Source organism: Spermophilus citellus (assembly GCF_964194105.1).
Source record: "Spermophilus citellus genome assembly, chromosome: 12".
Taxonomy (NCBI): domain Eukaryota; kingdom Metazoa; phylum Chordata; class Mammalia; order Rodentia; family Sciuridae; genus Spermophilus; species Spermophilus citellus.
The window spans coordinates 94,251,697-94,268,756 of NC_138198.1; the positions used below are offsets into that span (position 1 = coordinate 94,251,697).

The following is a 17,060-nucleotide window of genomic DNA, read 5'->3' on the forward strand; positions in this document are numbered from 1 at the left end:
AAAAATGGAAACAACCAAAAACTAAGGCTAGAGTAACTTGCTTACAAAAAAAACAGAAAGAACTATGAGGAAAATTATAGCCCAAACCCATTGTGAATGCTAGCATAAAAATTTCACAATACCTGCAAATTGAACCCATCAAACACACACACACACACACACACACACACACATATAACTAATTGGTTTAGTTTAAAATCCATTTCTGTAATAGTAAAACTATAATTACAAACTTATTAGAAGCCTCTGAGATCACTTCTATAAATAGAGAAAAAGAGTGTTCACTAAATCTTATCATCCATTTGTTATAAGAAAATACTTAGTAAGCTATTATGGAATTAAAATTTACTAATCCAAGAAAGAATTCTTTAAAAAAAAAATAAAAACCCTTTATAAGCAAACGCTATATAAAAGAAAAACTGTTGAAAGCAGCAGTATGGTGTTGCACACCTGAAACCCAGCTGTTTTGGAGATTGAGATGGGAGCATCTCAAATACAAGCCCAGCTGGGCAACATAGTGAGTTTGTTTTTGAAAAGATAGGGAGAAAAATAAGAATGCTCTGAATTGGGCTGTGGGTGTAGCTCACTGGTAGAGCATATGTGAGTACATGGGTTTGATCCAGAGCACCAAAAGGAAAAAAAATCCTGAATCACCTCTGTTGGTATCATTAGAAATCTTAAATTTTGTAGTACAAGGGGAAAAAAAACTCTGAATTGCAAATGATATTCTTGTCTGTGAAGGATAATCTGTATACAAAATAATAGAAATTATAAGAATTTAACAATATGGCCAAATATGAGAAAAGTAAATTGCTCTCTCTAAACCAGCAAGGAATATATAGAAAATATATAGTAAAAACAAAAGATACCATTTAAAAATAGTGATAGAAATCATAATCTGTATTTAGGATTATACTATCAAAAGATGCATGAAATATGAAACTACTAAAATTCACTGAAAAATAAATCAAAGTGAAACAAGGGAAGATAAGGCTTATATTCATGAATAGAAAAGTCATTATTGGGGGCTAGGGCTATAGCTCAGTTGGTAGCGTGCTTGCTTCACATGCACAAAGCCCTGGGTTCAATCTTTAGCACCTCCCCCCCACGCAAAGTCATTATCATAAAAATACCAACTTTTCTCAAATTGGTCTGTAAATTCAATGAGTTTTCAATTGAAACCTCAGAATATTTTTATTTTTTGAGAAACTTGACAAGCTGGTTCTAACATTTTCATGGAAATGCAAAAAAGAACAAAAATGGTTAAGATGGTCCTGGAGGGAGTAAGCATAAGGGAACTTGTTCTGCCAACTGTGAAGATTAATTTTAAAGCTATATTAATTATGACAATGACATATTGTTGTAGGAATTCATAAAAAGACTAGTGAAAGGGCAGCCTCCAGAAATCAGCCCATTTCCACATGCATACTTGATTTAGATAGAGTTTATGACAGAGCAGGTGCTGATAATTATAGCAGAGGAAAAAGGGACTATAAATAAATAGTGCTGGAACAATTGGTAATCCCTAAGGAAAATAAGGTTGGATACCTCTGCTTATCATACCCAAAATCAATTTCTTAAAGATTAAAGACTTAAATGTGAAAAGCAAAAATATACTTCTTTGAGGGTTTTTTTTTCTCCTTTTTTTCGATGATGCTGGGGATTGAACCCAGGGCCTCATGCATGCGATCAATTTTATGATCTTGGGTGAGGGAAAGATTTCTTAAATAAGATCAAAGGCTGGGTAGGATATTACATACTATAAAATTTGGCTAGCAAAGACTCTAGGGCACATTCCCTTAGAAAGAGCTGTTGTCATTCATGTGTGTTTTCAGACTTATTTTTAAAATCCCAAAATACCAGTTCAAAATCCCTTCAATTTATGATCAACTAGTTTGTATGAAGAAATACAAACCTGAAGGAAAAGTATATTAATAATTAGAAAATGCAAATTTTTAAAATACAGAGATATTATTTAATGTTATTATATAAGAAAAAAATCCAAAATTGATAGCATTATGGGAAAGCTGCAGGAAGAAGTCTGTACATATGCATATAACATTTCTGGAAAACAAGGAATAGAGCGTTTAATTTACTAACCTCACTGCTTGAAGTTTACTCTTAAGGCAACAGTTAAGTCACTTTGTATCTCATTAGCAAAAAAAAAAAAAAAACTGTAAAGAACACAAATGTCCAAGAGTTGTTTATTAAGAAAATACTTTGAAATGACTATAGTCACTAAAAGTGTAATCTTAAAAACCTGTAGAAATAGTTTGCATTTTTTACATGTGGCATATATGCAAAAGTGTAAATGAAAAAGGAACAGAAGATTATCAACCAACACATAATCACTGCATAATCACTACTGCAGGAAGTTTTTTCATCCTTATCTTTAACATTATAGAATATGTTTTTATTTTAAAAACAATTGGTGTATAATTGTTACATAACTATGGTAAGCAGCAACATTCTGAAAGATTTTTAAATTGCTTTTTATGATATTAGGAGAACAGTGGTATGTCCTATCATTGATGTGATCAGTGATGATACTTTCGAGTACATGGCAGGCTCTGATATGACTTATGGTGGATTCAACTGGAAGCTTAATTTTCGCTGGTATCCTGTTCCCCAGAGAGAAATGGACAGAAGAAAAGGTGATAGGACTCTTCCTGTCAGGTAACTAATCTGTTTTCCCTAAAGTATTATTGACAGAGGATTGTAAAGCTTTGGGAGTTGTATCAAAAAGATTATAAGTGTAATTGGAGAAACATGAAGTAATTGTGTATCTTATATGTAGTTTAAGAGCCAATTTCACATATATCAATATTTTTAAAAGGAGTTTTTCCTCCAATCAGTTAATAAAATTAGAACTTTTCCATGTATTCTAAAAATCTAACATACATGAAATATGATGACATATTATTTCATTTCTCTATGACCATTTTGAAAATGTCCAATCTGCTTTAATTCATTTGTTAAAGATAATAATATTTAGCATAAATCAAACTGACCCTTAATGAATTGTGTCAGTATATAAAAACATTACTTAAAACTGGATCCTTACACTACAAGAGAAGACCTTTAATTCAGTCTCATACCATCTGGATGATAGTTCCTATCTGGTAAGGCTAGCAAAGCCTTTTCAAACATAAAAATAACTAGAATTAACAAAGTACAAAAAAGATATCCATTAATTCATTTTTTAATTTTTATTTTGTTTCACATTTGACCATATATAGATTTTTTTTTCCCAGAAAAATCTTTATGTAGTTCAGGATATGAGATCTTTGCACTTTTTGCATCATCTAGGATTTATCCCAGTTGCATCCACATGTTGCTTCTGTAGTATTTAAGAGTTCTTTCAGTTTCTTTAGGCTTCTGCTTTCTCCTATTCTGGACTTCTGAGGTCTGCTTTCCCATGAATTCAGGTCCAGTTCTAGCTAAGTTGAGATTTTTCACTGTTTTGTTTTTTGTTTTTTTGTTTTTTTTTTTTTTTTTTTTTTGTCCTAAGCCAGCCTGAGTTCTTACCAGAACAAGGTACATTCCCTCTCTGTAGATGTTAGTTCAATTCAACATCTAAATTAGGGGTTCTTCAACAATTTGAAGATGATGGACTTATTTGACAGTCTGATGAAAGACATGGGTCTTCTCCAATGGGAAAAGATGCACATATACTAAACAGTAGCTCTGCATGTTGGCCTGTGTCCTTTGACTCCTAATATTTTTAGCCTTTTCTCATTCTTTTTCTCTTCTAAGATCAAAATAAGTCCAAACTTTTTTTGGAAACAATTTTCCACACTAATAGGCAAGTGCTGTTATCTTAAGTAGACCATGGAATTAAATATATTTTAGGGCTATAGAAGTGACCAGTTCATCTTAAAATATAATCTTTATAATATCCTCAGACCCTAGTACTTACTTTCTCCTTGCTGGAGTTTGTGTTATCTCCATACTCATTCTTTGTGGAAATAAAATGATTAACTGATACTCATTTTAAATAAATGAAATCATTTAAATAAATGAAATCTCCCTGAAATTATTCTTTATTATGATTTCTCTGCTTAATCCACTTATGCCCGCCAACCCCAATCCCTTGCATACCTGGCACAATGATTTGGGCTCCACTTTGGAGAAAACATACCGTACTTGGTCAAGGTGATGATTTTATTAAGAATATTTTATGGGCTGGGTACGGTGGCACACACCTATGATCCTAGTGGCTTAGGAGGCTGAGACAGGAGGACTCGAGTTCGAAGCCATCTTCAGCAAAAGCAAGGCACTAAGCAACTCAATGAGACCCTGTCTCTAAAAAATACAAAATAGGGCTGGGATGTGGTCTAGTGCCCCCGAGTTCAATCCCTGGTATCCCCCCCCAAAAAAAAAAAGAATATTTAATATAATCATTAAGATTTAATAGAATTATTAAATTATTGTGTTAAGCATAGGAAAAGGGCCTTATCATTTTCATCCTATTTAATATTATGACTCTGGAGTATTTGCCACCTTTTTGAATCTGGCATATAACTCTAACCTGAGTTCATATAGTCAACTAACTGCCTTTATAATTGCTAGGAACTGTGTAATGTGTACACAGTCACATGGAGAGGATTATGAGGAATAGCTTCAGTTTAAGGAGTTTGAAGTGGAATCTAAGTCAGAATTGAGAACAGAGAAAGGTGCTCAAGACAGGGAACATCCTTAAGACTTGCACAGTGAGGGATATCCAGGCAGAAACTGACAGTGGGTCCAGCAGATAGCCTAAGCAGTACACAAGTCTTGTGTGACACCAAAAGCCCTTAGAAGCCTTTGAAAGTTTTTGAAGAGTGAGCATAAGCATTATTCTGTAGTTAGAAACAGTTACAAAACTATAGTATCTTTTAAAAACAAAAACTCATTGTAGTAGGAAAGATGGTGGAATGAGATGGACATCATTACCCTCAGTACATGTATGAAGATACAAATAGTGTGACTCTATTTTGTGTACAATCAGAGAAATGAAATAACAAATTTATTCTATTATTCTATTATTTGTTATTCTAATAACAAATAATTTTTTAAAAATTCATTGTAAATTTTTAATCATTAATATTAATGATATAGTATTATGATTGAATTTCAGAACACCTACAATGGCAGGAGGCCTTTTTTCAATAGACAGAGATTACTTTCAGGAAATTGGAACATATGATGCTGGAATGGATATTTGGGGAGGAGAAAACTTAGAAATTTCCTTTAGGGTAAGTTCCTTTTGAAAAAATTAAGTCTTGTATTTAACCTCAAATATTATGCTTTGATTATTCATGTTATCTCTAAATAAAAAATAAAATTGAAGTTAATGTGAGTTTAATCTGACTCCAAAGCCTTTGGCCCATAAAAACTTTGGGAATACTATTAAGGGTTCATTATAAACTATTTAAGCAAATAATACAATTAATTATCTTAATAGTCCAATTATAAAATTTACATAAGATTCCCTAATTGTTTTTAATTTCTATCATTTTCAAGGAAACAATTCAAGCTCTAAAAAATAATGTTTATATATGTTACTTTGGTACTTAACTGCTAAAATTTAATTTCATATTCTGTGATATACTTTTTGTCTTATATGAAAATTTTTCATTTATGTATAATACCTGGTCATTTTATCAGCTTTAAATTTTTCAATAAAAAATAGAGTGCAAAACTTCTAAAACTGGCTCTAAATTAATTTAACACAGTTGACCTTATATCAAAACCATTTCATGTTCACTAAAATCAACATATTTAGATGACGTTATATATTCTTCAGTAATTAACTCACAACACATATCTCACTATGATAGAAACGATACTGAAGGGTACTGTAATCTGAACCCTTGAGCTCACTTATTTCTAATGAATCCCTTTGCCCTCTTGTAAAAGGAGAGGGTTGGGCCCTAGATCCTCTAGGAGATCTATCTAGCTTTAACACTTTTTAGATCCTGGGTAAACTTGAAGATAGGCTGTAAATAGTTAATAAAATCTAAACCTTTCAAAATGTGATTTTAATTGCAAATAGCTATATTAGATTTTTTAATTTAGGGAGAACATATATTTGAAAGGACAAGTATTTTGCATTAAATACTTGTCCTCATACTTGATCTTTTCCCCCTTTTTTGTTTTTATTGCTTTTACCACAAAACATATTATCACTATCTCCCTGAAGAACTTATGATGGATCTGATTTCAATTCCTATGTTCTGTCTAATGTACAAATAGTGACACAGATTAGAGAAGGGAGGAAAGAAAATCTGGCTGGTTACTACATGGTCAGTTTCATGTTTTGTTTTGTTTTTAACCAAGAATCACATTAATAAACACATTATACACAAACAAAGCAATAGTATGTCCTTGTTAACAAGGACTGGTCGTAATTCTGATATTTGAATTTATGATCCTCTTATGAATCCTGGCCTGTGTTTAGAAAAATAAGTGTTCAACATCTTCTGTCTCTTCTGTATTTAGCCTTTAATATATCTTTTCTGTGTTTTAACCTGCTATTTTTCGTTTGTTCAAAATTGATGATTGGAGAAATGTTTGCTCCTGAGAAGCAGTGGCTTTGTAATCAAATAACCACTGTTTGCCTGGGATTCTATGAAATTCCATCTATAAAACTCAATAGATGTCAACGGTTTTGGGTTTTTTTTTTTTTTTTTTTTTTTAAAGAAAATCAGTGTTTGATATGGCATTCTTTACTGTTTTCAGATTTGGTAGTGTGAAGGTAGTTTGTAGTTTGGAAGGTTTTTAACAGTAAATGAAGATTTTCCATTTAAATTTAAATAAAAGCCAAACCTCTACTCATTTGAAAGGAAAATTGCAATGAGAAGACTAAGATTATCTTTTCCTGGATACTGAGCAATGTATTACATGGTCTTCTTTGCATTGTGTTCAGATTTGGCAGTGTGGAGGAACTTTGGAAATTGTCACTTGCTCACATGTTGGACATGTGTTTCGGAAGGCTACCCCATACACATTTCCAGGAGGCACAGGGCAAATTATCAATAAAAATAACAGACGACTTGCAGAAGTATGGATGGATGAATTCAAGAATTTCTTCTATATAATTTCTCCAGGTTAGTTTATTTTGCATTAGAAATAAAAGGCTATATACTTTTTTCCCCCATCTATGCATTCTGAAGAGAGGCAAGAGGGTAGAAATGAAGCTTTGAGCATGAACACTTGCCCTATAATGAGGTCATGGTAAGAAGTAATGAAACCACAGTATAGAATGTGCTTGGCAAAGTGCCCAGTGTATCATTGGCAATAATACTAAATTATCATGGTCACTTTTGCCAGCCCAGGTGGTGGTGGTGGTTGGTAGTGGTTGTCATAGTCTTCATCTTCTTCTTCCTCTTCTCCTGCCCCACCTCCTCTTTCTCCTTTTCTTCCTCTTCCTCCCCTCTTCTCCTCCTCTCCTCTTCCTTCCTCCCTTCTTCTTTCTTCTCTTCCTCCTCCTCTTCCTTCTTCTTTTTTAACCTAACTGCAGTGTTTGACATTTATTCTGTGATGTTTCAGCTATTTTCCAGGCTTGTATGACTTTCTGGATTCTTAACTTTTTTTGATCAAAAAAACAAAACAAAACAGTGTTTTAGCAGTAGGTCATGATTATTCTCTGAAAGCAGGCTCTTGAAGCCATCATACAAGATTTTGTTAAATTGTCAAATATCACAAGTCCTATGCAAAGCTCTTGAACATGGTCTCTAGGAACATTTCTCTGCTATTCAGAGTTTTGTGGGAACTATTGTTTCATTAGCTATAAATCTGCCTGACACTGTTACAATTCTGTCCTCTTTTTTCAGTTACCACAAGTCTAACAAATAGTAGTGTGTACAATTCAGTGAGTTGTATAAGAGAAACCTGCCTGGAAACAAGTGTATTATTTATTATTTAGCAAAATAGATTTTGATTTTTTTTTGTTTTTCCAGAAGATATATTAAAGTTTGATTCCCATATAGCTTGTATTTGCATATATTGTTAGTATGTATTTTATTCTCACATAAATGTAGTTTTCTTTTGAAAGATTAAAATACATTTAATGTCTTTTCCTTGTTTTATACGTTAGAGATGGATTCATGGTATGTAACTATGTAATCATGTCACCTAAATAATACTATTTTTCTATTCAACTGTCTTATTAGAATCAACATATAAATGGATTTGTATTACTTGATAGGACACTAATAATTCAGCATTAATTATTTCTTTCAACAGGTGTTACAAAGGTAGATTATGGGGATATATCATCAAGACTTGGTCTAAGACACAAACTACAATGCAAACCTTTTTCTTGGTACCTAGAGAATATTTACCCTGATTCTCAAATTCCACGTCACTATTTTTCATTGGGAGAGGTAAAAACATGTATTCTTTGTGTTTATTATATTCTTAGTTCGTCATTTAAAAAACATAGAGATTAAATTTTTAATTTCTAAGATACTTCAGAGTACCTTCAGATTAAAATTAAGTAATCTCAAGTGTGGAAAAGTTCTTATTTACACAGTGTCTGCCTCATGAGTTGAAATATTATTTTATCATGTTATATTTTATTAAGATAAGGATGCTCTATCTTGTTACAATATAAATATCTTCAATAAACTTATTTTTTAACAAACTAACCCATTTACTTGATCACATACTCATAAAGCTTATATACTAGTTTTAGTCCCAAATCAAAGCTTAAGAAATTTTAAAGTCAAGATAAATTGTAAAGACTGACAGAGAAGTTTGAAAGATCACTCATAACATTGTATTTTTGGCAAATTTTATCCTTTGGGAGTTGTAAGTCTTGGTTTGGGCAGGGAAGTTGGAAAGAATGTTGATAAACATGTTTGTTTCTGGTGATGCTTTTAGTTATTCTCTTAGAATTCAGCAGCAAATGTTCTTGAAATCTGAAGTAGTCTCTGCTTATTAATGCTTCTAATTAGTTAAAACAAATTAGTTAAGCTTTGGAGGTTAGCTTTTTATCCCAAAGAATTCCCATACTGTAAGGATCTCTTATAAGAGAGACTTACTTACATTCTTACTACTGCCGTCTTCCTCGAATGTCAATGGCCATCCATTCTGTGTTCCATCTAGACCTTGGCTTTGTCTAGGGATCCAAATAGGTTCTTCCTCTAGCCCAGAATTCTGATTGTTATTGTTATTAATCCAAAATGTTGACTCTGGAGGTCAGTCTTCCAGAAACCTAAGTTCAAACTTTTTTCTTAGAAGCAGACACAACTGTCTTCACCTGTAGCCCTTTTAAATCCCTGTTCCTTCCTCCATTCCCAAGAAACAAGAACCATTTTCTTTTTTGTTAATTTTCTTTTTATTCTCTGTTGTTGACTTCTTAGTTGTAATGTTTGTGTTTTTGTTTTCATAGTTGCTGTAGAGATTTCAGTATTCATCTCTGAAGTATCACAGTCTACCTTAAGTTAGTGCTTTCAACAGATTGCAGTTTAACTGATGTTTTGCCTCTAGTTTTTAATGCAGAGGTGTTGGATTACTGTGTCCTACCAAGAAGCAGTGCCTTTCCTTCTCTTCTTTATTATAGTAGAACACTCCAAGTTTTGGGACTATAAAGATTTGAGATATCCTTTATTAATAATCTTGCAGTTTCTTCTTTATCATTGTTAAAGAAGTTGAAGATCCATGTTATCACTGCTCAAGTCAGTGATTTTTAACACAGCCCAATACTGGATTGTAAATCAATTCAGCTGCTTTTGACCACCATTTTTTTTAATAGTCTGGGAAAAAAGTACAAATTCGTATTGCTTACAGTAAAGTTTTTACTGAATCATGATGAGAAAATATATTTCTCAATGTCAGTTGCAATCAAAAAAGTTTGAAAGCCTCTGTCTTTTAAAGGATACATCACAATTCTTTTTTGACTATTCTTATATTATAGAATATACTCACTATCAGATGTTTTCTGTTAGCCTCTTCTTTTATTGTCCACCGTTCCAGTAGATACACTTTCTTTTCTGCATTCTGTCCCTTTTACCCAGAGAACACAGGCCTCCTACTTTGCATAAAACAGCCATTATTTCTTTTTCTACCCCTGCACAGACTCCTTTGCTTGGAATTGGCTCATTTTTTCTGGGATAGTCTTAGCACTTAAAAGACTTACTTGTACATAGGCCCTTTGTGAAAAGATGTAGCCATCCTTGTTTTGACTCCATAGTTATTTGACTTACAGAAAAATTGTAGAGAGGGAAAAAGAAGAGTTATTCCAGTACCATAGGCATGTATTTGGTAGTCTCTGACAGGGATCAGCACACCATGGCCTGCAGGCTAAGTCCACCCTGTTGCCTGTTTTTGTAAATGAATATGTATAGGAACATGGCCATGTCCCTGAATTTACTTACTGCATTTAGTTACTTTTGCACTACAGCAGTAGAGTTGAATAATTGCCATAGAGACCATATGACCCAGAAGACTAAAATATTTACTTTCTTAAATATTTAAGAAAATATTTACTGAGCCCCGGAATATGCAGTCAGGAGCAATCACTGACAACCTTCCTTATCCTCATCTATTGTTACAGCTTATGTTTGACCACTTGGAGCTTTTATTGAGGTATTTTCTTCAAATGATAAAATTAAACTTCTTTGCTTCCTTCCCCCTTTTTATCCCATAAGTGTAAATAATACTGTTTTGCTCCCACCTCTCCCCAAAAGTCAAATCCATTGGGTTAATGTGCCTGAAGATGTGTGTATAGTGTATAAATAATCTTGCCTTTTCTGCTATTCTTTCCCTATAGCAATGTGTTTCGTTAACAGGCTGAACCATCTGCAATTCATTGCAGGTCTTTATGAGCTTTTGATTATAAAAAATGGCTTTTATAGAAAGAACAAGACGCAAAATGAGGTGAAAATCCAACCTTTTATGATAGAAATTAATAGGACAAAATTTCCTTTTGAAAGGCATAGTAGCAAAAGATGACATGTGTGACCAGGGCCACAGCCAGGCCCTATCCTAACAGTTAATCTTTCTAATACTCAGGAAGTAATCCCGTCCCTACTCTATAGGAAGTTGTCTCTTCTTCAGTTCATTCATTCAGAAATATTTATTTCAGTACCTATTATGTAATAGATACTATTTAAGTACTAAGGACATAGTAATGAATAAAGATCCTGCCCTTGTTGATATTACAGTCATGGGGGAAACAAGTTATGAAAAATATACAGTATATCAGATGATAGCCAGAGCCGAAAGACTAGAGAACAACTGGTAACCGTGGACAATGGTGCTGTTTTTTGTAGGGTAGTTGAGACAGCCTTCTTATAAGGTAATTTACTGAGCAGAGATCTGAAAGAAGTGAGTGAGCAAGTCATATAAATTTGTGGGGAGGGGATATTCTGAGCACCAATAACACCAAGAACAAACATTCCTAAGATGTGCATGCACTTGGCATATTCAGCAGGGAGGGAGTTGTCTAGAACAGAGTGAACAAGTAGAGGAATAGTAGAAGATAAGGTCAACAACATAATGAGGGTTAGGTCATATAGAGCATATAGTAGTGAGGACTTTGGATTTTATTTTGGTGGGAAGACAAGCAATATGAGCAAACTCCTTTGAAAAAAAAAGATTAGATTGCCTCTATATGGAGCATAAATATGTGGGAACAAGAGTCGAACAATGTATTAGTGGAAGGAAAAGAATAGTCGAGGATTATATTAAGGTTTTGACTTGAAATACCGGTACTGGTAGAGTTGGCATTACTGAGATGAAAATGTCTGTAGAAAGAGGAGCCTCTGAATGGATTCAGCAGAGCAGTTTGGAGCACATTAAATTTGAGATCCAAGGGAAGATGTTGATTAGGTAGTGACACTTAAAAATCTGTAGTTTGGGGAAGAGGTTGGCACTGGAGATCTAAATGTAAGGGTTGTCAGCATATATATGATTTTTATTCACAAAACTACATGAGGTTACCTTGGGAGGAGCAAATACATGTGGAGAGAGAAGACTGAGGACAAAGCCAAGGAAACTTCACAGTTGAGAAACCATGGAGATAAGAAAGAATCACAAAAAAATTTCGAGAACTAGACAGTGAAATAGAGGGAGAACTAAGAGAATGGTGTCTCAGAGACTATGTAAAGTATTTGCCTCAAGAAAGAAGAAATAATCAATTGTTTTGAATACTACAGAGAAAACAAGCAAAATGAGTACTGAGATCTGATTTGGCCAAGGATATGCTGTAAGTAGTGTCAGGAGTTTCCATGGAGATTGTCAGGAGAGAATGGGAGAACTGTAGATCATGAATGTTTAACAGTCTTGCAAGGAATTTTATTGTAAAGAAGAGCAGAAAAATGGGTGTTAGCTAGAAGAGGAGGATATGTAGTTAAGGAAAGAGTTTTTTATTTTTATTTATTTATTTTTTTTAGATAAAACTGGGCCATATGAGTTAGGCACAAAAGAGAAAATTGGAACATACAAAAGAAGGACCAGCTTTACAACCATTAGTCTGACTTGTGTCAAAAAAAATGACAGTAGCACGTGTGGGAAAGGTGTGGGAAAAATCTGAACCTTGTGCACTTTTGGTGGTAGTGTAAAATGCTACAGCTGATCTGGAAAATGCTATGGAGGTTTCTCAAAAAATAAAAAATAGAGGGCTAGGAATGTGGCTCAGTGGTAGAGCTCTTAACTTTAATATGTGTGAGACCCTGGGTTTGGTTCCTAGCACTGCAAAAAATAAAAATAAAAATAAATTTAAAAATACAGTTAACTCTGGCTGTGGTGGTGCACATCGTAATCCCAATGGCTGGAGAGGCTGAGACAGGAAGATAATGAGTTCAAGGTCAACTTCAACTTAGCAAGGCCCTAATCAACTTAGTGAGACCTTGTCTCAAAAAACAAAAAGGATTGGTGGTATAGCTCAGTGATAAAGCACCCCTGGGTTTGATCCCCAGTGCCAAAATATTTCAAAAATATATACAGCTACCATATGATACAGCAGTCCCATCTCTGACTATACTATATATCCAAAGTAGGATCTCAGAGAAGTATTTGTATATCCATGTTCATAGGAGCACCATTCATAGCTAAAAGGTGGGAGCAGCCCAGATGTCCATCAATAGATGAATGGATAAACAAAATGTGGTAGCTGCATATAACAGAATATTATTCAGCCTTTAAAAAGGAAGGAAATTCTGACATGTACTACAACATAGATGAACCTTGAAGATATTATGCTTAAGTGAAATAAACCAGTGACAAAAAACAATAAATAACAATTCTGTTTACATGGGTGAGGTACCTAGAGTAGCCAAATTCATAGAAACAGACAGTATGACTCTGGCTACCATGGGCTGAAGGGATGTGGAGAAGAAGATGTGTAATGGGTATAAATTTTTAGATTTGCAAGAAGGAGACGTGAGCAGAGATCTGTTTCACAACAATGTAAATATACTTAACACTGCTGAACAGTGTACTTGAAACTGGCTAAGATGGTAACTTTTGTGTGTTTTGTGGTTTTTTTTTTTAAACCAGGAAGAGCCAATAGTCAAAGGTGTTAGGTATTTAAGTAGTTGGAAGATGAATGTACAAGAGGAGGTTATTAATTAAGGATGTGGGAAGAAGGCATTTCATCCCTTGGAATAGAAAGGAAAGTAGACAGGACAGGGACAAGTGCAGATCAGATATAGGTTTGGAGGTGGAAGTGTGAAGTTCTCTTCTAATGACTTGCTTCTTTGGTTAGATAAAAGCTTACTGGCTGACAGTGACAGTAGGTGATGGTGATGTAGGGACTTGAGTAAAGAAGGAAAAATGTGGACCAGAAATGTAGGATATGGGAAAAGAAGTAGAAAACAGAAGTGGAGCCAAATGGTTAGTGAAACCATTTGGCTTAGTAGTGTTTTCTCTAGAGCTAGAGCAGGCACTGCCTCCCATGTTTATCCTTAGTAGTTATTGAGGCTACTACAGGGTTGACTTGAGCTGCCTCTGAATTTTATTGTGACTTAAGGAATCCATCCTCAAACAAGGGAGCAGTTTTGTTGAGTTTCTTGAGCTTCTGATGATTCTCACTGAGGTCTCATTAAAGAGTTTTGTTTTCTCTGCCACAGCCCCCTCCAGTCAATAAAGGCCCAAGGTGGCTGATGTGCCATGAAGGATTTACAGCAGTCACTCCTGCAACTTGCCTTTAGAATGGGAAATGAGGAGTTAGGTTTTTTCCTTTGAACTGATCTAGTTTTGGAGAGTGCCGAAGCATTATTGGCTGGTCTGAAGTATAGGCGTATTTCAGAAACACTAGTCTAACTTTAATAATAATAGACCAGGCAAGGCAAGCTGGTCTCTTAGCTACCACTTGCCAGCTGTCTTCCTTGGTAAAGTCACAGATATTACCATATATGGCCTTATTGTTATTGGGTCATTAACTTGGCCTAATAGGCCTTTAATACCAGTTATATCCTCTAGTTTAAAGATCTGATTTCTGGGACAGTGTTGTTATCAAGCACTCATCAAAGTGCAGATAAGGATATTAAGATTATGATCAAACCTTTGCCCATGTGAGCCTTCCTTTGCCAGTGACTGGAATTTGTTTTTCTTTTGTCATGCTTCAAGGGCCCAGGAAAATCTGAAATCAGAATTTTAGAGCAGAGGGAGAAATCAGGAAATATAAAATATGACTATGGTAATCGAATTTAAAATGTCTACAACCAGGTCTGACTTCCTTAGCTTCTGTAGGACTTGGAGTCAAATAAACATGCTTCTTCATGGTATCTAATAATTGTTAATCCAGGAAATGAATATTCTTTTTTTAAGCTTACTTTTATTGGTGCATTATAATTATACATAATAATAGGATTCATTATGCCATTTTCACACATACATGTATTTATACATGTATTTGATCAGTCTCATTCTCTAGTACCTTTCTTTTCCCCCTCCTTCTCACACTCCCCTCCCCAATATACTGCTCTCTTATGCTAATCTCCCTTCCATCATCATCATCATCATCATCATTATTTGTACATTATAATCATATGTATAACCAAGACTCATTGTAATATGTTCATACGTAGCATGATTTACTAGGTTTCACCATACTCTCCCTAAATCCGGGTGTTGAACATTCTAACCAGCCACAAAAAGCAAATAATCCAGACCTTTACAGGTTTAGTCAGTCTTAGGACTGAGTAGTTGCCTTTTCAGGCAGACATGTAATTCTAACATTTACTAAGCATATACTTTATGTTAAGCACCAGGAAATGCTTTGTTAATATTCATTTATTCTCACCTAAACACTATGTGATAGATGCTATTATCCCCAGTTCACAGATAAGCAAATTGAGACACAAATAAAAGATTTAAACAGCATAGCTAAGGTCACAATCACAAAATGGAAAAGAGGAGTTGAATGTAGGTTGTCTGACTTGAAAGCCTGTACTCTTTTTTTTTTTTTTTTAATATTCATTTAGTTGTAGTTGAACACAATACCTTTATTTTATTTATTTATTTTTATGTGGTGCTCAGTGTCTTGCACGTGCTAGGCAAATGCTTTACCACTGAACCACAACCCTAGCCCCAAGAGAGCCTATACTCTTAACCATTAACACCATATTCTTTCTCTGATCCAACTAGAATTTTACTTGTGGATAAGAGTGAATGAGTGAATCCAGATTCCACAATACTAGGTTCCAAACATGCTTTGACAACATTTTTATGTTTTCCACCCTAATGGAGGTACCAAGAGTCTGAAGGAGACTGTAGCGGAGACTAAGAGACAAAAGGTCTGACTTCTTGCCTGGCTTCCCAGGAATGAGTACATTCACAATTATTTCAACTCTTAAAGTAAAAAATAATGTTTATTAGTGTAACCATGTTTGTATACACCTGTTGGTGCTTTAGAAGTACAGTTAAAGAGTTACTGGATCTGTGGATGAAGAAAGAAAAACAAGTTATTGTGTATGAGTCTCTGCTAGGCCTTCTCTAGTATTTTACTTAGAGCTCTCAACAAATCTAAAAGATTTTTGTCCTTGTTTAAATGATGAGAAAATCAAATACTGATGCCTGATGACCCTCACAATTCTTGACTGGAAAACAAGATACTGGGGGAACAGAGGTGTAGATTTTGTGACCATAAATGTTTGGGAAGTGTTAGAGGTTTTATATCTTTCTTCTGTCTTTCTGTACCACTATTTCCCAACTCCATCAAGAGTCCCCATATATTAGAGAGCTGTGAGAAGTCCTTCAATAAAGAATCCTATTTAAATCTGTTTAGCCTACTATTTCCAAAGCATATTTGATCACAGAAACCATCTTTTAGTAGCACATGTGTCAACACCTTGCAAGATAGTGTCCTCAGATCAAGATTTTGGGCACTCCTGTATTAGAGTCAATAACTACCTACAAGGTATCATAGCTAGTAATGGTAATGTCTTGATGAGGCCAGGGTCTGCATGTGTCCACATCCTGAGCTCTCACCTTACAGATACCTTGAAAGTGTGGATATTGCCTCTGGCCAGTATAAGTCTTATATTGCCAATTCAAGTAGAAGAGTTCCTGTTTCTAACATTATATGACGTTTTTACAATCTGAATGTGGTGCCTAAAATGGTTTTGGCTTGGCTCAGTGGCATGTCTGACTACATAAGTAAAGATATATTATTCAGCCATAAATAAATTGTTTAGGATGAACCATAGGCTGGGGCATAGCTCAATAGTACAGCATCTGCCTATCATGGGCAAGGTCATGGGTTTGATCCCAAGCACTGGGGGAGGAAAAAAAAAATTAGCCTTGTGAAATCATTTAGGTTCCCCTAGGACTGTTCAGAAAGTACAAACCAAACTTGAGCACTTTCCACATGATTTTCAGAGTAGTCAATGATGTGATTAATTGGATTTATTAGCATGTTGTCCACCATTTGAGGGAAGGTTTCCTTCTGTGTCATTATTTAAACCTGCACATCCAGTGCATAGCCATTAAATTTAAATTAGCTAAGATAAAATTTAAAACTTAGCTAAGCAGTCACACTAGCCACATTTAAAGTATTCAATGAACATATGCCATTCATGGCTACAATATTGAAGAGCACAAATGTAGACATTGACATCATTACAGAA

The 17,060-nt window shown here is 34.4% G+C and overlaps 1 protein-coding gene and 1 long non-coding RNA gene across 2 annotated transcripts in view; one reads left to right on the top strand and one right to left on the bottom strand.

Annotated features, from left to right (window-relative positions):
• Positions 1–17,060, top strand: part of GALNT1 (polypeptide N-acetylgalactosaminyltransferase 1) — a 131,817-nt gene that overhangs the window by 102,746 nt on the left and 12,011 nt on the right. The window contains exons 6-9 of the mRNA XM_081263755.1: positions 2,506–2,676; positions 5,120–5,237; positions 6,911–7,091; positions 8,230–8,369. Of these exons, the coding sequence (XP_081119881.1) occupies positions 2,506–2,676; positions 5,120–5,237; positions 6,911–7,091; positions 8,230–8,369 (610 nt within the window). The remainder of the gene's footprint in view (positions 1–2,505; positions 2,677–5,119; positions 5,238–6,910; positions 7,092–8,229; positions 8,370–17,060) is intronic.
• LOC308632087 overlaps positions 1–17,060 on the bottom strand; it is a 38,383-nt gene that overhangs the window by 3,485 nt on the left and 17,838 nt on the right. Inside the window, exon 2 of the long non-coding RNA XR_014018422.1 lies at positions 14,495–14,572. This is a non-coding gene — a long non-coding RNA (uncharacterized lncRNA). The remainder of the gene's footprint in view (positions 1–14,494; positions 14,573–17,060) is intronic.